The 22,937-nt window shown below is 33.0% G+C and overlaps 3 protein-coding genes and 1 long non-coding RNA gene across 6 annotated transcripts; 2 read left to right on the top strand and 2 right to left on the bottom strand.

The window, feature by feature from the left end:
* Nucleotides 1-3,196: 3,196 nt before the first annotated feature.
* Nucleotides 3,197-4,587, bottom strand: LOC112086734. The gene is made up of 3 exons (XR_002899598.1): nt 3,968-4,587; nt 3,636-3,703; nt 3,197-3,548 (listed from the first exon to the last, which is right to left on the bottom strand). It is a non-coding gene; the product is annotated as an uncharacterized LOC112086734 (long non-coding RNA).
* A 9,872-nt stretch (nt 4,588-14,459) lies between these two features.
* Nucleotides 14,460-14,993, top strand: LOC112086634. The gene has a single exon (XM_024155606.1). The coding sequence runs from the start codon at nt 14,460-14,462 to the stop codon at nt 14,991-14,993; it is 534 nt and encodes a 177-aa protein (XP_024011374.1).
* A 378-nt stretch (nt 14,994-15,371) lies between these two features.
* On the top strand, nt 15,372-15,755 carry LOC112086633. The gene has a single exon (XM_024155605.1). The coding sequence runs from the start codon at nt 15,372-15,374 to the stop codon at nt 15,753-15,755; it is 384 nt and encodes a 127-aa protein (XP_024011373.1).
* A 2,458-nt stretch (nt 15,756-18,213) lies between these two features.
* LOC18018287 (nucleobase-ascorbate transporter 5) lies at nt 18,214-22,213 on the bottom strand. Of its 3 annotated transcripts, none has more exons than XM_006402137.2 (14): nt 21,978-22,213; nt 21,636-21,749; nt 21,039-21,136; nt 20,768-20,944; nt 20,539-20,639; nt 20,381-20,456; nt 20,244-20,303; nt 19,971-20,155; nt 19,746-19,842; nt 19,356-19,442; nt 19,206-19,264; nt 19,028-19,119; nt 18,868-18,945; nt 18,380-18,759 (listed from the first exon to the last, which is right to left on the bottom strand). In XM_006402137.2, the coding sequence occupies exons 2-14, from the start codon at nt 21,736-21,738 to the stop codon at nt 18,380-18,382; spliced, it is 1,593 nt and encodes a 530-aa protein (XP_006402200.1). In that variant the 5' UTR covers nt 21,739-21,749; nt 21,978-22,213. The 3 variants fall into 3 exon arrangements, with proteins under 3 accessions (XP_024012047.1, XP_006402200.1, XP_024012048.1); XM_024156280.1 differs by having other exon boundaries at nt 21,973-22,186; XM_024156279.1 differs by lacking the exon at nt 21,978-22,213 and having other exon boundaries at nt 18,214-18,759; nt 21,636-21,738.
* Nucleotides 22,214-22,937: the final 724 nt, after the last annotated feature.

Here is a 22,937-nt window from a genome sequence, read left to right as displayed (position 1 = left end):
GAAGCTTTTTAACACATTTAAGATGACACTAGATTCTAACCCCATGCATCCGCACGAGAATATTTTTTATTATTTAACGAATTTTGTAATATAATTTGTGTTTTTGAGTTTAAATATAATTATTTTTATAAATATATTTTTTAATAAGTGAAAATATTGATTTTTGTGTTTAGATATATTTTTATAGTATTAAAATTAATTATGATTATAAAAATATAATTTTTACCCGTCCGCTAATATTAATTCAAAATGAACTATTATAAAAACATAATTCTAACTTTTCCGTTCATATTACCGTATAATATAAATATTTGTTATAAATTTGAGATGTATTAACAGTATTATTTAGCATTATAGTTTTCTAAAATTTAATCAATGAATGGAGTGTACAACTGGTTTTTCAAACCACATTTTAGTGTATGCAATAATTTTTATTTTTTATATTGTTATTTTGTATGAAAAATATATTTTTGAGATACATGTATAATTTAAAATTAGTGATTTTAGTTACCAAAATATTTTGAACCCGGTTTTTATGTATATTTTTAGTTATATAAATTTTAAAAAATATATTTTTAATATTTAAATTATACATTTGAATTTTACCTATTATTTTATTATTAATTTGTAAATAAATCATAATAGTAAATATATTATATAAGCAACATAAATATCATATCATTACATTATTATAAATATTTAATATTTCAAATATGACCATTATTTTTCATACGTGAATTATTTTTTTTTCAAAAATTCTACATATTTTTGATAAAAATGTTTAATAGTATAGAAATTATTTAAATTAGAATCTTTAAATCAAATCTAAATTAATATCTGATTTATTATTTTTAATCAAATCAAATCAAATCTAAATTACCTATATTTAAGGAACTCTAAAAATATTTAAATTAGTAACTAATTTTCGAAATTAAATATAAATAATTATTAAAATTATTTTTAAACACTAAAAAAAATTAGGAGTGTTTGGAAGCAAGTACTAAATGTGTTTCTGTTTTAATATAATAGACTAGATTTTAACCCCGTGCGTCCGCACGAGAATGTTTTATTTTTTATTTCTAATATAAGTTGCATTTATCGTTTTTTTTAGATATAATTTTTTTTTGTTATTTATTTATTTAAATCAAAAAAGTGTTATCATATTTTAATTTTAAACAGTAAAATTTGTATATTAGTAGAATAAGAGTATGCGTTAATTAAGTATACATTAATCTAATATTAATTATAAACTTTGTTATTATGTGAATTTAGATTTACACATAAAAAATATATATATATCTATGAATTTGCTAATACATCCGTTTAGTTGTCTTAAATCATTTTTAATATCTTACATGTTTTGACAAACTAACCTGTATAAGACTATAATTATAATTGTATAACCCTATAAATATTTATTAATATGGAATATTTGGACCAATTGATTATAAAAAATATAATAAGATATTTATTTACTATTTGTGCTATTAAAAAATGTGTATATATATATATATAAATTGGTTAACCTGTTAGTTTAATTGTCTCAAATCATCTTAATATCTTACATGTTTTAATAAATTAACTCATGGACCTTAAATATATATATATATATATATATATATATAACTCTAATCAGCTCGATCATATTATTGTATAATATAAATATTTATTAATCTCAAATATTTGATATTTTAGACCAATTGATTATGATAAAATACGATAAATTATTTATTTACTATGAATTTTTATAAAAATATTATTTAAATTTTAAATTTTAAATTAAATCTCTCCTGTATTTAAGAAATTTTAAAGTATTAAAATTATTATCTAAATTTTCATAGTAAAATTTAATTATAATTTTTTTTGAATTTTTTGAATTTAAATTAAATTGAATGCAAATTTTTGTAACTAAATTTAATTAAATTTCTAATAATTAGAAATTTAAATTAAAGATGACCTAGATTTTAGGAAATCTAAAAATATTTAAATTTATAACTAATTTTCAAAAATTAAATAAAAAAATATAAAAATATTATAAAAAAAACTTTAGGAGTGTTTGGATGCAAGCACTAAATGTGCTTCTGTTTTAATAGAATAGATTCCTAAATTTTTAGAAATAATTCTTAAAAATATAGAAAGTCCTCCTCAATCATATGTTAATTACTGCTTGGTCAAATAAAAATTAAGGAAGTTTTCCTAAACTTTTGGTTAAGCTTTCATAAATTTATAAAAAAAAAATAATTCTTCAAAAATATCATTTGAAACATTTAGGAAGTCCTTCTAAATGTTTTAGGATGACCTTACTAAATTTGTATGAATAATTACTAAATATCTAGATGTGTTTCCTAAATTTTGGAATTTATGAAGCAATTTCTAAATTTTAGGAAAATTTCTTACAAATTTAAGAAAATCTTCCTAAATTGTATGTTAAGAGTATGTTTGAATTTTTTACTAAATCATTTGATTACTATTTGATCAAATAAAAATTTAGGAAGTATTTCTACACTTTTAGCAAGGCCTTCGTAATAGTGTAGATAGTTTTTCTAATATTTGAAAATTCATTTTTAAATATTGAGGAAATTTTCTAAACTTTTAGGAAGACCTTACTAAAATTTATAACTTGTCATTCAAAGTGAATCGATTTTTCTAAGTGTTAAACTTCTAAACTTTTTTATTCAGGCTACAACTACGGACAACTACCAACATAAGAAGTAACAATCTCTCTATCTTCTATCAAACATAGCCGCCTTTCGGATTCACCTTTCTCCTTGATTTTTTTCTTGTTGAAGTATGTGCCCTGAACCTCGATGTACCCTCAGCCAAATGGTATAAACAAAATGTCAGTTACGTTCAACAAGCTATGTGTTCTGACCTTTATCGTACTGTATGTCCATCTGAAAAACTTTTGCTTGCCTAGAAGCAGTCACCCTTGAAAGAGTGCGTAATATTGGAAATCTGTTTTTTCCTAAACATCTTAGGAAATCTTAAATTTTTATCTCACAATTCTTACTTAAATTTAAACTTTATATTCTTATATGTCACAATTGTTGGACATACTAAATCTAAAAGTGAGGGAATGAAGCAAGATAAATTAGGAATCCTTCACCTCCATCGAAACAAAGACTGTTTACAAATTCAGGAAGCCCTTGCTGAAATATCATGAATCCTTCTTGAAATTTTCGTAATAGTAACAGACTGAGTCTAAAATGAGGCATTCAAAACCGTTTTTACCTCATAGAGATAATATATGCTCAAAGTGGATAAGATCCATGTAATCCAAAGTAACAAATTCTTCTCACAAACACAAAGGCATATACAAAGATTTTGAATATGACTACATAGAACGAGAATCAGTAGCTGAGTGATTCTTATGCGCTAAGAGCACCACCACCCTTGGCATGACCGTCCATCTTAGTGATAATTACAGGTCCCACAACAACACTTTGCTTAAATGCTTGAGCTTGATCAAATGCAACTTGACCAATACTGCTGTCCATAACAAATATAATGCGATCTGGTTTCTACAAAATGAATAGACCATGATCTACCTGCAAAATCAACCAGGAACAAACATAAGACTTCAAAATAAGAGATCATATCGTTACTTCAGGTTTCAGCAACTTGGCGATGCTAACATCTCTGTTTCAAAGCTCAGTGCCGTGTCTGTCTCAACGTCAAATGGGAAGTAAATGTTTCGGACACCCTACAATCGAAAGTTGAAGTCTTTAATGATCATAAGCTGAGGAATTCTAACTAGGAAAATTATAAGATCCGATCTTTTGTACTTATTAACCCAAAGATTCTAGTTTATAAACGAAAAAATCTGAAATATTATCAACTCCAGAATCGGAAAAACACTGATTTTACTACCCTGGAACTGTAAAAGGTCGCATTTCTCACATCTTGTTCATAGGTTATGAAACAGATTATGGATAAGAGTAATAGTAAAGTGATTGTTGTTACTTACTTTTTGTCAGTGATCCTAAGACGCAAGAATAAGCCACCACCATATCTTCTCTTGCATAATAAGTCCAATTTTCGGAAGGCGAAACTGCAGGACTGAAACTGGCGATTCCAGTCGGTGTCAGCCGTCGAATTAACTCAATTCTTAACTCGGTAGAGTAAAAAGCGGTCCAACTCGTCCTCTATTCAACTGAGTTCTCATGGGTTAACCGTAGACGAGAAACTCACCCCTCAAGCTTGGCTTATATTTAAACGAATTTACCGTCGTGCCACTTCGATGATCGGCGTTGGATAACAACGGAAACTGGATTCGAGACGGCACTTCTAAAATCGATCGTTGTTTTCTTCTAAAATCAAAATCACCGCCGTAAACTAGATCATAGTAGATGCTAGAGGTACCGTTTCTTTAGGTGACGTAGATGAGATGCAGAGGAGATGAACCTTCTAGTTAAATTAGGGCTTTGTCGGGAAGGATAGAGATGAGAGCAATTGAGTCTGTCAAGTCCGGTGACGGGACTATATCCGGCAATGATTTCTGCAGGTGAAGGTGACGATCGAAGAAAGTTTTTCAGGTACAAGTTTTTTAGTTTATTTAGGAGATTTTCTCTCCAACGAGTCCTATTGTCGTCCTCATGAAAAAGGAGGACTTCTTCTGAGAAAATTTAGTTTTTGGGGACTATTTTAGATAATTGCCCATATTTAAAACACGTTTATTTCTAAACACACATTAAATAAATTCAATTGGAGATACAAAGACCGGATGATAGTATTATTCAAATTCTCCATCTTCATCATCTGAAGATGATAAATTACAAAGAGGACGCATCTTCATCATCTGAAGATGATAAATTACAAAGAAATTCATCCTCTGCTTCTGCATCTTCGATCTCAACATCGATTTCTTTAGAACGATGGTTTCCCTCTAATAACACCGTATTTTGACCATTTTAATAGATCGATTTTTAATGCTTTTCAACTGCTTTTTATTTCTTTAAAGTGTTTTTACTATTATTTTTTAGTATTTGTAATTCCCATACTCTTTTCAAGTAATTAAAGCAAAAAGTGTGCATTTTATAGCAAAAGATCATTTTGGATAAATGTGGGCCGTCAGAAGTTTCACATCTGATGAAGATCTTCTCACCGTCTGATCATCCCCAAAATTGGACTGAATATAAAGGAGACAACTAGCTTGCAAATGCAATTGGTTTGAAGGCAATCCAATGGTTAGATCTTTGGATATACTTGATGCATTCAAGACATGTTTTGTAGTCTCTTGAAGGAAGCAAGCACAGAATGAAGATTCAACCTCAAAGACCAATCCCTGCGGGTCCAGGAGCCACGACCGCGGAGAACACACTCTCGACCATGGTTACGAGCCTCTGGCCGCAGCCAAACCCCAATTCACCGTGGTCAGAAGCCTCGCGACCAGGGCCGACTAAAAGGCTGGGCCATAACCCCGTTTCAAGCCCAATTCGTCTTCTCTTCATAGAAAACCCTAAGGACGACTGGAAAGAGGTGAAGACCTATAAATATGTATCTAATCAGACATATTTTCGTGTGCCTCAGAAGAATCCCTTTTGCGAGCCACCAAATTTAGTTTTTAGGGTTTTTTTTGTTCTTATGTTCTTAGTTCTTAGTTTAGGGAGATAGAGATTTCTCTTGAACCCTCTTTATGTTCTACCTTATTGTAAATTCGGTTTTTACTTCTATGCATCTTTCAATTTCGTTTTCATCTTCTTCATATTAGATTAGTTGTTTTAAAGGATTTGAAGAGAAGTTTTCTCCGAGCTTAGATCTCGAAATCGAGATGCTTCTTCTTCTTCTCCTTGTCTGTTTTTTCTCTACTTCTTTTTTCTTATAAATCTATGCACGTCTTTTCTATTTACTTTATGCACGTTTTGGAATGAGGAGGTATGATTTTAAAGGCTCGATTGAAGGGAATCGACTATGATCGATAGGGATCTTCGCGAGATAAACCAAAGCTGAATTCTAGAAATCATTCTTCTGAATTTATAATTAAAGCATGGATCTAGCGTCGCAAACTAGAGACTGATCCAGGTTCTTGGTGATGCGAAGGTATTAATCCGGGGCCAGATCTAGTTTGGGAGAGCAAAACAAACATAGGAGTGAAAACCTACCTATGGGCGATTTGTGAATGTTGACGAGTCTTAAACATAATGCATATTTTCTCTTTAGGGCCAGAGTGGAAACCTACTGGTCAGGGTTGAGAGAGATAGTTGTCTATGATCACGACAGTGGCGTATTCATACGTCCGTGACTCGAGTTCTAAGAATTTACTAGGATCAATATTAAGAGCTTTGTTCATCCTTTAGATTTATTATCGATTTATTCACTTCTAGTTTTTTAAACCCTTTTTAAAACCTTTTTTAAAACCCTTTTCAAAACCCTTTTTAAAACTCTTTTCAAAACCTTTTCAAATCCCTTTTTAAAATACATATATAGAAATCGCACAACCTATCCAAAACCCATTTTTCGTCTTAGACTTTGTTTACTAATTCTGGTTCTAAGGTTCTGCAGGTAAAGCGTGGATTCTCTGAGGATCGACACCCTAAGTACTACACCCTAAATTTTCTTTAATGATCAATCAACAAGTGGACGGATTTTATACGTACATATTGGCGAATCGAATTAGGTATATTGATTACAAAAAGTAGAATTCATGGAATCTTATATGAAATACCTTTCAAACGGCTGAAAATAGTCACAATTACGCAACACATATGCATGTGCACATTTATAATCTTTCTCATTTAGCCAAAATTCATTACTTTGGCCACTTGGACGACCTACTTGAGTGAATATATCTGGTACCGGTACAGGATATACAGGTACTTCACCTTCATCATACCGAGTAGACCTTCTTCTCCGAGTGGTTGAAATGTGCGAGGCAAAGTAATGTTCAGAGAAAAACAAAATCTCGTTGTTTATGTATGACTGAACTATTGATCCTGCAAGATATCTTTTGTTCTTCGCTCTGCCTTTTAGACGTTTGAAAAATCTTTCACAGAGATACATCCACTTATATTGTACAGGGCCACCAAGTTCCGCTTCGTAAGGTAAGTGTGTCTGTAGGTGCTCCATCACATCAAAAAAAGAAGGTGGGAAGATTTTTTCCAAATTACACAGAATCATGACAATTTTATCCTTCAGAATTCGGAGGCGAGTTTAATCCAACGATCTACTACTTAAGTCACGGAAGAATGCTATAATCTCTATAACATTATTGATGCTTCAGAAGTTATATATGTCTTATATGCCTTATATATATATATGTATATATAAATGATAATTGATGATTTATATAAATACCTGATAATGCAAGATGTATGTTATGTGGTAGAAGTCTGCAAAGACAAATGGAAGCAATCGTTCCATAAATACATGACCGTTGTGACTTTTCATTCCCGACAACTTTCCACCGTTGATGTCTGCACAACTAGCTAAATCGGCTACGTATCCATCAGGGAATCTAACATCATGTTTAACCCATTGTAGTAAGCTTTCTTTAGCTTTTGAAGTCAATCTCCAAATAGGAAATGGTGCTCTTCCTCGATCATCTAAATGCAATTCTTTTCGAGAACAAAATCTTGCAATATCTAATCTTGACTTTACTGTGTCTTTTGATCTGTATTTAACATTCATAACAGTATACATTATGTTATCAAAAAAATTATTCTCGATATGCATGATATCAAGATTGTGGCGTAGTATCAGATCAGTCCAGTATGGTAGCTCCCAAAATATGCTTTCTTTATGCCAATTATGAAAATCCCCAAAGCCGTCCTTCTTTTGTTCATGACCATTTCCACCGCAATCAGATGTTTTTTGTGGTTCTATATGCCTTATAAGCTCATATAAAACATGTTCACCAGTTAAAAATTGTGGTGGGTGGTCGTTCACTGCATGCTTCCCCTTAAGAAAGTTTGTTTTATTCTTTCGTAACGAATGATTATTAGGAAGAAATTTTCTGTGACAGTCAAACCAACATGTCTTCCTGCCAGCTGGAAGATAAAATGCCTTTGTATCATCTATAGAGATAGGACACGAGAGTCTTCCATGAGTCGTCCATTCTGACAACATACCATATGCTGGAAAATCACTAATAATCCACAAAAAACAGCTTTCAAGTTGAAATTTTGATTTAACAACACATCATTTGCCTCAACTCCATTATACCATAACCCCTTTAACTCGTCGATCAGTGGTTGTAGGAAAACATCAAGACTGGCTTGTGGATGATTTGGTCCAGAATTAAATATTGTGAGAAACAAATACTCAGTATTCATGCACATATCTGGCGGTAAGTTGTAAGGAGTCATGATCACAGACGACAATGAGTGATTTTTTGACATACCAAAAGGATTAAAACCAGTACATAACCCAAGATTTACGTTTCGCGTTTCTTCGGCAAACGAAGGATTCAAATGTTGGAAATTCTTCCACTCTGCCCCATCAGATGGATGATACATTATTCCGTCTTCTGATTCATGTTCAGTATGCCATCTCATCGATGATGTAGTCTTCTCTGACTGGTACAGTCTCTTCAATCTGTCACTAATAGGTAAATACTACATACGACTGAACGAGATTTTTGTGCGTCCTTCACTGGCCTTATATCTAGGTTTTGCACAGAACTTGCAATGCTCCAATTGCTCGTCTTGTTTCCAGAAAAACATACAGTTATCTATACATACATCACATGTATTGTATGGCAGTCCTATTTTTCATATCAAAGTTTTTGTCTCGTAGTACGAACTAGGTGCTTGATTACCCTCTGGTAAATATTCCATAAATAATTCAGACCATGAGTCCATGCAGCTTTCAGCAAGTTTATGGTCTGCCTTAATGTTCATGAACCGAGCAGCCAAATATAGCTTTGAATGACCTTCACGACAGCCATCATATAGTGAAGTATTTGCAGCATCTAACATGTCGTAAAACCGTTTTGCCTTCTGGGTAGGTTCTTCATGAACATGATCATATCCACTTTGATCATGTTCATTATGATCATACTCATTATGATTAAATGGTGTAGCACCGTGAAATGCATCATTGACCATCCAGCATAGGCATTCCCTCCATCATATGTTGTTGGTTGATGATTACCAATATTATGATCTATATTATCAAAATGAGGAATATTTGATCCTCCACCAACCACATCATAATCTTCACCATGTTCGGACCCTACATAATATCCCGGCATGAATCCTCTACTATGAAAATGCCTAGAAATTGTACTTCCTTGTAAAAATTTGTTATTTGTACAATTTACACAAGGACAGTAAAAATTTGTTATTTGTACAATTTACACAAGGACAGTTATTTGTAAAAATTTCTTCGATGAGTTCATAAACCTAAGTGATGATTATTCAATTCTCATACTTAGGGATTTGCAAAGAATATTGAAGTAAAAATATTATTCTATATCTGAGAAAACTAGTTTTTACAAAACAAAAATTTGACGTCATTGTAATTGTCTTTTTCAATCTATGAATAAGTTCTTTCTGTTATTTTTTATTTATTTATTTATTTTTTTTTATCATAGAATAGTTTTGATTAAAAACACAAATTAGTAGTCAAAATTAATTACATAAAAAATTCAGTAAATGAATCCCTTAAAAAAAATCAAAACCAAAAATATTACATTAATATATGTCAATCATAAGCTGAATATAAAATGTAATTTTTTGTATTTTTCTCGTTTTATCTATTTCACGCTATCATGTGAAATTTTTATGAACATGAGGTAAAAAAAAAGTTATTTTATTTTCTTAACTGACTTAGCCAATACAAATATCTGATTTAATATTGTACATTGAAAGAAATACTAATAATCACAATTCTTGCATTCGGATTCATGAAATGTTTTTGTCTTGTATCATATTATTTATGATAATTTTTAAATAGTTTTTAATGATTATACCTCATTTTTTCTAACCAAAGTGAATAATTTTTTTTTCATTTTATTAATTTTGATTCTCATTATATTTGTTTTCTATGGAATACAAAAATCAAGATAGTCAAAACCTGTTATCCTTTTTTAGCTACTTTAATTAGTACAAATTTTGCAGTTTAATTTACAAATAAAAAAAAGCAAACTAATTAGTACAAATCTTACTCTTGTATTAAAAAAAAATTAGTTTTGAAACCAAGACAAAATATGATTATGCAATGAACTTTGCAACAAATTACTAATAACAAAAACTGACAAAGTAAATATGCTTCTCGTTTACTTCAAACATATAAAAACCGTAATTTTGCCTGATGATATATATTAAACGCATTCACGATCTTATGTAACTTCAATTAAGTATTTTTAACTTTAATATAACTTTCAGGCCCGTATGTGGTAGAAACCAAAGCTGGAAGCTCCCGTACAAGCCCCTTTGCGGTAAGTAGTTGCGATCTCTCCTCCTTGTTATGAGGCTTACCGAATATATTCAGATGCTGCTTGGTCAGTTAATTGTTACATTTGTGGTTCAAGTTAGGTTGTTAAACCTCTGTTAGATGTCATGTTATTCCAAGGATCTTGTCGGATATCTCAGTCTCCTTTGCCTTAATGACGGAACCTCTTTCTCTATTTTCAGTGCTTCGTTTATTAAAAGTGTAGGGTATCAATCATATGACATGTTTCTAGGATTGCTTGGAATTTATCATTTTTCTCAAATCCGGTGGCCAAGCTTTGGAGATTTACGCTCTTCTTTTTGACAATAAAGTAGCTTGTAGTGGCTTTGTCTATATTTCTTTTCATCATATTCTTTTTTTAGCTAATATATAAACAGATAGTCTAGCCAACTTGATTCTTTTACGCTGTAATGACTCCTTCTTTTGTGAAAACTAACTCTATTATTTTGCTTTTTTGAATTGAAAGATTAAAAAAATAATTAATATTTATTATAGTTATGTGACAAAAATTTGAATGCTAATATAAAAGTCTCTAAATATGTGTGCATATATACGTAAATAAATTTTACTATTTTATCTGTTCTTAGTTATTGATATAATTGAAACATCTAATTTAAATTTAAAATATTTCTACATTTTAATATAATTTATTTTACTTTTTTATTATTCATATAAAATTTTATACATAATTTCTTCTATTTAATAATTTTTAGAAATAATAATTGAATTTATAAAAAAAAAATTTCAATGTTAAGGTGGACCAATGAAAATTTTATATAGAATTTTCTTATTCAGCAATTATATTAGAATTTGAAAATTTTCTTAATTTTGAATGCTGATGTAGACCAATAAAATTACTCTTTAAAATCCTATGTGGACACTCTTAGAAACATTTAGATTCAACTTTTATTAGTTGTAGATGTATGTCGTGTGTTTATCTTATGTCCTATTTGGCTTTTTGTCAATTTTAATTAGTCGTTCATTTATCCTACATGTACTTTACAGTGACGTGGCAATTTTTGTTGTAATTAGGTCACTAAAGCCCATTTTATTCTAAAGTATATTGGTTAGTTTCATTATAAAGCTTGTGGTTTTCTTATTATTGGTTTAATCGTCTTTCCTTGGGAGAAAGTTCGGGTTACAAAGAATAAAAATAATGTCTAGAAGTAATGACTAATTCAGATTTGAACCTTAATATAGTATCAAAGCTAACAAATGGATTTTTTACCTACACGCCGATATAATAGTTTTGTGTCCACGCTTGTTTGAAAGATAAAAACCAACAAGAATAAGAAATAATCCGGTGAAAGAGGGAGATATTTCCAGCTAAAGAGAATGAGGAATTACAATAATCTATAATCTTAATGTATACAAATAATGATTATTTTAGAGATGAAGCTTAACATGGTATCAAAATTACCAAAGAAATTGTTTAATTACCTACGCTCTAATATCAAATTTTCATGTCTGCACTTGCATAAAAGATAAGTACTGACAATGAGAGATAATTTTCGGAGACTGAAGAACTAAAATTTCTTTAAACTTAATATATATAATGAAAAATTCAGAGATGAAACTAAACATGGTATCAAAGCTAGCAAAAAAATATTTGTTAATTATATATGGTTATATAAAATGGTTTCATGACCATGCTTACGTGAAATATAAAAATCGACAAGGAGAGTCAATTCGGCCAAAACAAGGAGAAATTAGAGGCTAAAGAATGACTAATAAAATAATACGTAAACTTAATTTATACAAGTAATGATTACTTTAGAGATAAAGGTTAACATGGTATCAAAACCACCAAAAGTATCTTTTACCTACGTTGTAATATTATCGTCTTGTGCATGTGTTTGCGTGAAAGATAAGAACCAATAAGAAGAAGAAACAATTTCCATTAAACGGGAAAAGAGTTATGGCTAAGGAGAACAAAAAATTAAAGGTTACATCGTAGAAAGAACTCAATTTTTGCGAGCCTCTATGGCTCGGACAGTGGCCGAGATACGCGCCATGAAATCTGGGTTTGCTTCAATGAAATCTCGGACAGTGGCCGAGATACGAGCCTCAATAGCTCGGGCAGTGAGCTTATTGGCTTCGATAAGATATGGGTTTGCTTCATCGTAGAGTTTAATGGGAGGCTCTCGGATCCATCAATGCGATCTCACAATATCCTTCCCCCTTTCTTCTCTGGAATAACGATGATCCATCTCACCGTGGCGAGCAAGCAAACGGTTCGAAGAGACGTAAACAACTGCAAAATACAGTGAGGAGGAAACGCAACAGAGCGTACTGCTGGAGAAATATGAGACGAAGAGTTCCGGCGGTGAGAGGCGAGAGGGACGATGAAGATCGGAGGCTCAAGATAAGCGGTGATGAGTCTCGATTGAAATCGCCCTTGGGAGCCCTAGAGAGCGCTGGAACTAAAGCATCCAACCTTACGAAATTTCCTTTTTAATGGCATTCAATTGCATTAAAATTCAGCATCCAAACTCAAAATTCTAAAGTTTTGCTTGGGGTTAGGCTTTCAAAACTTTTAAACATTTAAAAGCTATTAAACCTCTTTTTTTTTTTGCTAAGCATATTTTTTTTATTAAATCTGAAATCGTAAATGAGTGATATGGGTTCCCATGGTCCACGTTTTACCTGGTGTAACAAGAGGACTGAAGGTTTAGTTAGTAAGAAGCTGGATAGACTTGTTATTAACGATCTCTGGCTGGACAGCTTCCCAAATTCGTATTGTGTTTTTGAAGCTGGAGGTTATTCTGATCATCTTCGGTGTCGGTTTCACATTGACGGAGAGATTTTAAAGCTTAAGCGTCCTTTTAAATTCTCAAATATTGTAGCAACATTGCCGCAGTTCCATGAAGCTCTGAAATTCTTTTGGCATGAAACAGCAACTTTGTTCCACTCGACATCTGCTCTGTTTCATTTTTCCAAAAAGCTTAAGAACTTCAAGCCAGTTGTAAGACAGATTTCGCGAGAGGCTTTAAGTGATATCTCCAAGCGTACTAGGATCCACTATGAGGATTTGTGCATTAGACAGGAGCAGAATTTACAGAATCCATCGATCCAAGCACATCAAGCAGAAAGTGAAGCTTTTAGAAAATGGGAAAAATCTGCAAATTTAGAGGAGCGTTTTATTATCCAAAAGGCGAAGATAAATTGGATGGCAGCTGGAGATAAAAACACAAAGATCTTTCATAGAGCAGCGAAGGTGCGCACTGCTCAGAATGGTATCAGGGAGCTGGAATCAACATATGGCAATCTAATTCAAGGAAGCACTGAGATTAAAGAGGCTGCGGTTAACCATTTCTCAAACTTTTTGAATGAGGAGCCTGAGGATATCCGAGACACTAGTGTGGTAGAATTGATGTGGACCTTCTCCATTACCGATGTTCAGATGCTGAACAACAGATCGGAAATCAGACAGTAACAGAGTCTGAAATCAAGGGAGTTTTATTTGAAATAGCAGCCAACAACGCTCCCGGCCCGGATGGATTTACAGTGGAATTTTACAAAGAAAGTTGGCCGATTATTGGGAATGATCTGGTGGTGGGGATCCAATCATTCTTCATCAAAGGTTTTCTGCCCAAATGTGTAAATTAAACCATTATTGCCTTGGTATCTAAAAAGAAAGGAGCAAAACAAATCAAGGACTATCGACCCATTTCGTGTTGTAACGTGATTTACAAGATAATTTTGGCAAATCGGTTAAAGAACATTCTGTCGTTGTTCAAGATAGACTTTTTATTGAGAATCTGCTACTGGCATCAGAGTTGGTATCAGGATATCATCAAGACTCGATCTCATCCAGATGTGCTCTCAAAATTGATATCGCGAAAGCTTTCGACACTGTTCAATGGGGTTTTCTGTTGAATATTCTTCAAGCGTTGAATATTGTTATGGAGTTCATTCATTGAATACTACTATGCATCTCTACAACTACTTTTTTGGTTCAAGTGAATGGTGAACTGGCTGGGTATTTTGGGAGATCCCGTGGATTGAGACAAGGCTGCTTTCTCTCACCGTATTTATTCGTTGTTTGCATGAACGTACTGTCCAAAATGCTTGATAGGGCTGCCTCACAAAGGAAATTGGGTTATCACCCAAGATGTTCTAATATAGGTCTCACGCACCTCTGTTTTGCGGACGATCTTATGATATTTTCTGATGGTAAATTGAGATCTCTGGTAGGGATTGTAAACGTGTTTGATGAGTTCACAAAGACGTCTAGACTGCGTATAAGCTTGGAGAAATCCACTGCTTACCTCGCGGGTGTCACAGCATCTGCAAGAGATAACATTGCCCAGCGTTTTGCTTTTAATTTCGACACTCTTCTGGTACGTTATCTCGGCTTGCCGCTGCTAACGAAGAAGATGCGGACGTTAGATTACGCGCCACTAATTGACAAGATCAAGGAGAATTTCAACTCATGGATAACATGCGCTCTCTCTTATGCGGGGCGACTTCAGCTGCTTACATCTGTAATTGAGAGTTTGGTGAATTTTTGGATGGCAGCTTTTACACAACCTAATTGGTGTATTGATGAGATCGAGAGCCTCTGCTCAGCATTCCTTTCCGTCAGGACCAGATCTTAACCCAAAAAGAGTAAAAATTTCATGGAAAGATGTAGGCAAGCCAAAAACTGAAGGGGGATTGGGTCTTAAGGATCTAAAAGCAGAAAACAAAGTCTGTACTTTGAAACTTTTGTGGAGAGTTATTACGGTGGACAACTTCAACTGGTTCGCTGGTGCAGATCGAATCTTATGAAAAAACTCTTCTATTTGGTTACTTCCTGAGCCGCCAAGGTATACTCCAGGAACTTAGACATGGAAACAGATAATAAAATCTAGAAATCAAGCTGCTGCGTTCTTGAAAGCGGAGGTACATAATGGGCAGAAGACTGTTCTGGTATGATATCAAGCTGCTGCGTTCTTGAAATCAAGCTGCTGTGTTCTTGAAAGTGGAGGTACATAATGGGCAGAAGACTGTTCTGGTATAATAATTGGTCACGATTAGGGAGGATACTGACGGTCACAGGAACTCGTGGTTTCATTGAACTGGGAATTCGTGAGGATGCAACACTTGAAGATGTCATTCTACGACACCGTACGAGAAGGCGCCGTTACCCCATTCTTAACACAGTTAAAGAGGTGATAGCTGCTGTTAGTCAAGGGTACCGAGAAAATGAGGAAGATACATATCTCTGGAAAGTGAAGGAGAATACGTATAAGCCAGTATTCAGGATGCATTCGACGAGAGAACAAATCAGAAGTTCGGCACCAAAGGTTCCTTGGGCTGGAGGGACTTGGTTCACTCATCAAGCTGGGCATCTAGAAATCAAGCTGTTGCGTTCTTGAAAGTGGAGCTACATAATGGGCAGAAGACTCTGTTCTGGTATGATAATTGGTCACGATTAGGGAGGATACTGACGGTCACAGGAACTCGTGGTTTCATTGAACTGGGAATTCGTGAGGATGCAACACTTGAAGATGTCATTCTACGACACCGTACGAGAAGGCGCCGCTACCCCATTCTTAACACAGTTGAAGAGGTGATAGCTGCTGTTAGTCAAGGGTACCGAGAAAATGAAGAAGATACATATCTCTGGAAAGTGAAGGAGAATACGTATAAGCCAGTATTCAGAATGCATTTTACGAGAGAACAAATCAGAAGTTCGGCACCAAAAGTTTCTTGGGCTGGAGGGATTTGGTTCACTCATCACTGCCCTAAATATTGTTTCATTAATTGGCTTGCGGTGCAAAATCGCCTCAGTACAGTAGATCATATGCAGGCTTGGAGCTCAAATACACAAGTTACATGTGTCTTGTGTCAGCATTCAGTGGAATCACGAGATCATTTATTCTTCACTTGTCCCTATTTTGCACAAGTTTGGACGACGTTAGCGAGAAGATTGCTTGCTTCAGACTTCTCTTTGGCATGGCTTGAGATTGTCACCAGGGCGGAGGTATATGCGTCGGTACGGGGTCAAGTGCCCCCTACTATTTTTCATTTTTTAAAGTATTTTAAGTAAATTTAATTAAAATGTTTTTAATTTAATGGTGAAAAGAAAAAAGTACCCCCATCTATAAACTTTCTTCTATTTTTCTAATTTTATGCCCCATCTCAAAAACTTTTTGGATCCGCCACTGGTCGTCACCTTTATCTCCAAGTGAAGATTTATCACCAGGTATTTGTTTCAGGCGGTCATTTACACCCTGTGGCGAGAACGTAATGAACGGAAACATGGAGCGTCCCATCACCAATCTCAAAACTGATCAAGTTTGTCGACAAGGATATTCAGAACAGATATAGCTCAATCGGACTCCTCCAAGATTCTCTATACGAAAGAGGGCTACAACTTTGGTAGTCTCTATCAGACAAGTGGACTAAAGAAGTGGAAACTAAATTTTGTTTTTACCGTTGTTTACAAATTTGAATTCTCATTAAAAGCTCACATGAACAATGAAGAAAACGTTGATTTTTTCGGATTTTAATAAATTTAACGTTCATCTAAAAAAAATCGTAAAAAATCGTAAAAGCTACACTTTTTTTATTTCTAAAAACTACTTTTACAAAATAAAAAGAAAATATATATATTTATTTTTCTACGGCCAAAAGTTTCTAAAACCAAGAATATCTCTATATTATTATTTAAGTAGACATTTGAAAAGAATAACCTTTATTTTATAAAATATTACATGATATGCCATTACAAATAACAAAGATTAATTAAAATAGGAAAGAATATAGTTGTCTTTCAAATCTATTGAAAAAATATGGAAAGTCTATATTTTCCATTTAATAGAATATATTTATTATTTAATTTCTATTTTAAAAAATATGGTAGTTTTTGTTTCAAATAATATCATAAAGTATATTTAATTAAAAAATATGAAATTAAAAAAAATTCACAATTAAATAATATAAAAATCAAGACTAAAATTTATGATATAAAAAATGGTGAAATATTTTTTTACTATAATTTTTTATATTTACTTGATTATATATAAAAATAATTTTTGAGTTATTTTTACCAAAAATTTGACATTGATTTTTATTTAAAAAGTTTGTGATAAAGTGAGAGTTATTAAACAGTGCATATTATAATTAGTTTTGTATTTTAATCTAGTACAAATATGTTAAATAAACGGATTAGTTCGATATAAACAGATGATGATTCTAAATTTTTAATATCCATCAAAAAAAATCTCACAATACAAAATATCAGTTTTTTAAAAAAGATTGTATATTTAATATATTTAATATTATAATTTATCTTTTTAAAATTAAATATAATTTATTGTATTTTAATTAATTTTATATCAAATCTAAGTTTAAAGAATATTATATTTATTTACATATATAGTTAAAGAAGATAAAACTGATTTTTTATACTTTGTGAATACATTATAAAACTCAGTTATTCAGTAATGTAAATTAGATTTGATGATTATAATATTATAATATTTTGTATATTAACCTCAATAATATATTAGTCTAATATTATTGGATTAAAGAAACAATTTATTTTGTTTTACCCGCTTATAATATAACTTCATACGGTTCAGTTTTTACAGTTCAAACTAATAAATAAAAATGACTTTATATACAAATTAATTTGTTTTATAAAATTCATAAAACAACTATTTATTGTTTTTGAAAATAATTATTTTACGTTTCAAAAAATTATCTCGGCGCTACACCGCGGATTAATTCCTAGTTTGATTATAAAATCAATATAGGCTCCAAAAAATTGACGAAACGAGCACCATGCTAATGCAAAACATCTAATTATAAAAACAACCATAACAATAATGCAAAACATAAATTTAGAAATAAACATCACAGTAATATTTCCAACATATTGCTAACTCTGGGTTAATATCATATCTAGTTGTGTTTCTAGTCTCCTCACCGAATATACACATAGACCCTACTAGACGAGGTGTGTGTACCTAAAAGGAAGGTTTGTAAGGATTTTTCAGGCAGAAGGGAAGTATTTGTGGAGATTGAAAGGAAGAGCATAGAACTCTTCGGTCCTCGGGTCACCCTTGAAAGTCCAGAATCTGTCCCACCAATGTTTACCTCGGTCTTTCCTGATCGAACCATCTTTCTTGTGAAGCGTCGTGTCCAACAAGTAAGCCACGCACCCTCCCACAAAGGCCTTGGACGAGAAGGGAACATTGACCATGTCGTTGAACCATCTTGCCCCGGTATGAACTGGACCATAGCTTTTAATGGCTGTGTGCTCGTTAAAATATTGCGGAATTGATAGGCCAAGGAAGATTGAGAAGCCCAATATGAACAACGTCCTGAAGCTATTCAGGTTGCAATATTGCAGCAAACTCAGTCCTCCAGCACCTGATCCACAGTATTTGTGTGTTTAAACATGAGATATAGCAAAACTTGGATTACTTGTGTGTTTTAAACAGGAGATATTGCTTGTTTTTGCTTATAAACAACACTTGCCTACATACGCAAAGAAGAGACAGTACAAAGCGGCAATGATAGGAGCAGGTATTGATGCAAACACCGCCCCGAACTTCCCTGCATTAGATTTATGTAAGACAATCAATTAATGAGTTCTACTACAATTCTTGATGGATTTTACTGAAACAGACAGGCTTACCAAGAATGGAGAAGAATATCATAAAGCCTGCAGATATTTGGACAACTCTCCTACTACCAACTTTTGTAAGAGCTAGCAGACCAGCATTCTCGCTGCGACACATGTGAAATCAAAAGCAACGCATGATTCAAAATCAACTCATGTCCTAGGTTTGGAAAAGTTAAATATGAGGTCTTACATAGAAATTGAAGACCCTATGCCAGTTCCAAACAACCCTGAAACCAAAATTGCAACTCCCTAAACAAGAAAGTTAACATAGCTGAGACAAGTTATCAATGACCCAAGAATATTTCATCGATGCTATTTGTAAATGAAGCTTATGACTTACCTGCCAACCAACACCGCGGCTGATAACAGAAGGGGGCGGCATTGTGGCACTAGCATATCTTGAGACAGCAATAAAAGCGCCCGTCGACTGTTTTGTTTTATGTTTTTTTGTCGATAAACAAATCAAACGAAGGAGTAAACAAGACAAGCTAAACTAAACAGCAAGAAAATTCATAGGAATCAAGAAATGTGTCACATTGGAGATTTAAACTTACTGAGTATGCAACCTATGAATTTCATTAAATGAAGGAAAACATGTTATATATACATCATACATGGATATGAAAATTAGTGCCTTAACCTACGCTTTCAAGTTTCATATCTAGCAGATCAGCAGTTAATTGTGTAACATGAGTCATGACTACAAGTGGTATAGATGATTGAAACAAACCTCAACAAGAGAAACAAAAGAAGCCATCATCATGGCAAAGGCTTCACCGGCATCAAACAATGGTGCTCCCCACTGGAATGGCCATGGAACTCTTATCCTGCACAGTAAGGCAAGCCTAAAATGGTAAGCCACACTTGAGCATCAAAGCCTTTAAAGAAGATGAATTTCTTGCTAGATATCACTCAGCGAGACATCCAATGTCCAAGCTATGTGCTCTCTATTTACCATGGAGCAGCACTTATGAGCCCGGCACGATCAGTCCGACAGCTTCTTTGAGTATTTGCCCCAACACCTTTATAGGCACCACCAATTGTAAGAAAGAAAGCATAAAGCCATACTATCCCCACGGAAAATATGACAGCATAGCGAGCAAATACATGTCTTCCTCCCTTCATAACATGGGGCATATACTGCAAAAAGTACCATCTAGACGGTAAGAAACATCAAACCTACTGGAAACAGGAAAGAACACATTTCAGATTATGTAACTACAATTACCTGTGATAAAAGTATAAGTATAATAAGCCCTGGCAGTCCAATCTCAATACAATTAGCAACCTGGCCCAAATAACAAAGAATCATTCCACTACTTCAATATATATAGATATTACCATTTACAGAACAAGATGACTTACACCGGGAAAGCCTAACTCATACAGGCCAAAACCAACTAATCCAACCAGAGGAACAGCAGACAGAGGACTTAAGAACCTGCAATTACAGAAGTTCAATACCATATTCTTCACCCACACAGTGGAGCAAGATTTTAGTCTAATGTTATTCAAAGTCTGACCTTACAACATTACGCCAAAGGCCACTAAAGCCAAGGATAATTTGAAGAGTTGAAGCAACAATTAGAGCTCCTTGTGTTGCCCGAATGATCCTCGTGAACCGCTGATAAGGTATCATCAAAACGGCAAGTACACTAATAATCAAGCTAACCAAAATTTTATTGATAGAAACAGTAGACCAAAAAGATAAAAAGAAAAAAACACAATATGGAATAAGTGTGAGCTACAGACATCAACTGGATCAGCAACATCGTTGAATCTCCCGGAAAGCATGATTGAGATTGTAACTGGGACAAATGTATAAGATGCTCCAATAACAGCAGGTAATCTAGTTCCAAACACCGTTTGGAGCAACGTGTTTATTCCAGCTACAAAGAGTATTGTCTGAATCAGCTTCGCCTTCTCTTCCTGCAAGAATCATGAAATTTTAAGTGCTATAACCAAAGAAAAAAAAAATGAAAATGATAGTTTGTAGAAGTAGTTTTCTAGAGAAAAGACTTACATTTCTACCTCCCATTTGTGGAACAAGAGCCGATGGAATCAGAACTGTTGTTCCAAGCATCACAAGGTAGTGTTGAAACCCAAGCAGAATAGCCTCAGCTGAAAGATAGTAATAAACTTTGAACCTCACATTTACCAAATAAGAAGCATTAAACAAGAGTTACACAAAAACCACTCACCAAATTAGAAACATATCACTGCAAAAAAACAGTTAGATTGAACATATAACAACAAAATTACATCAGAATCTACTGAGAAGAATTCACCGCCTAATTTTGAAGAAATGAGGCCACATAATTATTAAATAATAAACAATATTCTCCTATGTTAACGAAGAATGATCACCGAAAACAGCTAAAAGATTCTCAAGGTATGAACAATTCTAAAAGAAAAAACAAGAATCTAATCCTCACGTTACAACAAAAAGCAAAAAAGTAATGATACCAAAATCAGACCCACTTTCATAAAAAGAAAAGTAAAAAAGTTGGAAGAATCTAATCAATCACAAAGGCTCCAAAACAATGGATATACCGAGAAGGTCTGCAGAACAATCAAGAACCAACAATTTTATGGAAAGGCAAAGAGAAAACAAACTCACGCCACGGAGGAGGACTTGTAATACAGTAAGAGATATCTGGAAGCTGTTCTTTTGGAGGATGTGGTTGTGGCTCAGACGCTGCTTTCGGTGCCGGAGCTGACATATTTTATATCTCTGTAACAAATAAAATCAAAACTTTCACTAACTAAAATCCAAAAAGAAACAAAAAAGTCACGATATTTAAGCTCGAGAAGCTTCAATTCTGCCTGTAAATGGATGAGTCGAAACAGAACACAAGAACCCAGTAAGAAAAACCTCGCTTTGAGCTAACCCAAATCACAAGTACAAGAATTTAGAAGAAGAAAAGAGAGAGAAAGAAGTAGAGAGAGAGAGAGACTCTACAGAATATTGGGGACCAGCAGAAGAATTTCTTAGTAACTTGTGAGTTTGTGACTGTGAAGCAGAAGAAACTTAAGAGAGTAAACTAGAAGAAGCTTGAAGGAGTAGAGAGACAGGTGTGTTCTTCTGCAGTCTTCGTTTTGGTTTTCATCTCCGTTACTTGTGCACCGACTGACGTAAGCAAGAAAACAACATCCTACCTGTCTTACTGTAAATTAATGTTTTTAGTTGCTGCAGCAAATATTCAAAATTAATTGTTTGTGACATATCCCTTACTTGTATATAACAACTGCTTCCAAATAAAGTGTATCGGGTTTGGGTTAAACCCGGGTTAAACCCGTTCTGAATTAAATTTGTTGGGCCTGATTGATCTGTTAAGCCTCAACACTTTTTTTATTTATTTAATCGATGATTGCATTTAGTTTTAGCTTATATAGATGGGTTTTGAAATTTTTGATAAGTGGTTGAGCTAAGTATTCAATCTAAAATGAATGTTATGTTTTCTTTGAATCACATGACTGAGATAATTAAATACGTACTTATTATATTTCAATTTGATAATCATATTGTAGTTTTGGAAGTTGAATTTACATTATAAACATTTAAGAGATTTATAAATAGTATATTTCAATATTGAAAATCAAATTAAGAATTTTTTTAAGAATACAGACTTTTTAAAAAGATTATTTTTTATATTCACATATACTAAAAATAAGTTTAAGAGATTAAATTTGAAAAATAATTGATAGTTTTATTTTTACCTTATATTGAAAGATTGGTTGAGTTGACAGCCAAACACAAGCTACCAACATTTAATTTATGGATGTATTTTCGGGTTATAATCAAATAAGAATGTATCCATATAATAATAGAAAGATTTAGTTATAACCGATAGAAGAATCTATTGTTACTATAGTTATTGGTTTGTGGATTTTTACATTCTTAATAGATTCCTCTGTTATT

The sequence above is a fragment of the Eutrema salsugineum genome, unplaced genomic scaffold (genome assembly GCF_000478725.1).
Source record: "Eutrema salsugineum unplaced genomic scaffold, Eutsalg1_0 scaffold_2, whole genome shotgun sequence".
Lineage (NCBI taxonomy): Eukaryota > Viridiplantae > Streptophyta > Magnoliopsida > Brassicales > Brassicaceae > Eutrema > Eutrema salsugineum.
This window is presented reverse-complemented; position numbering and strand designations above follow the sequence as displayed.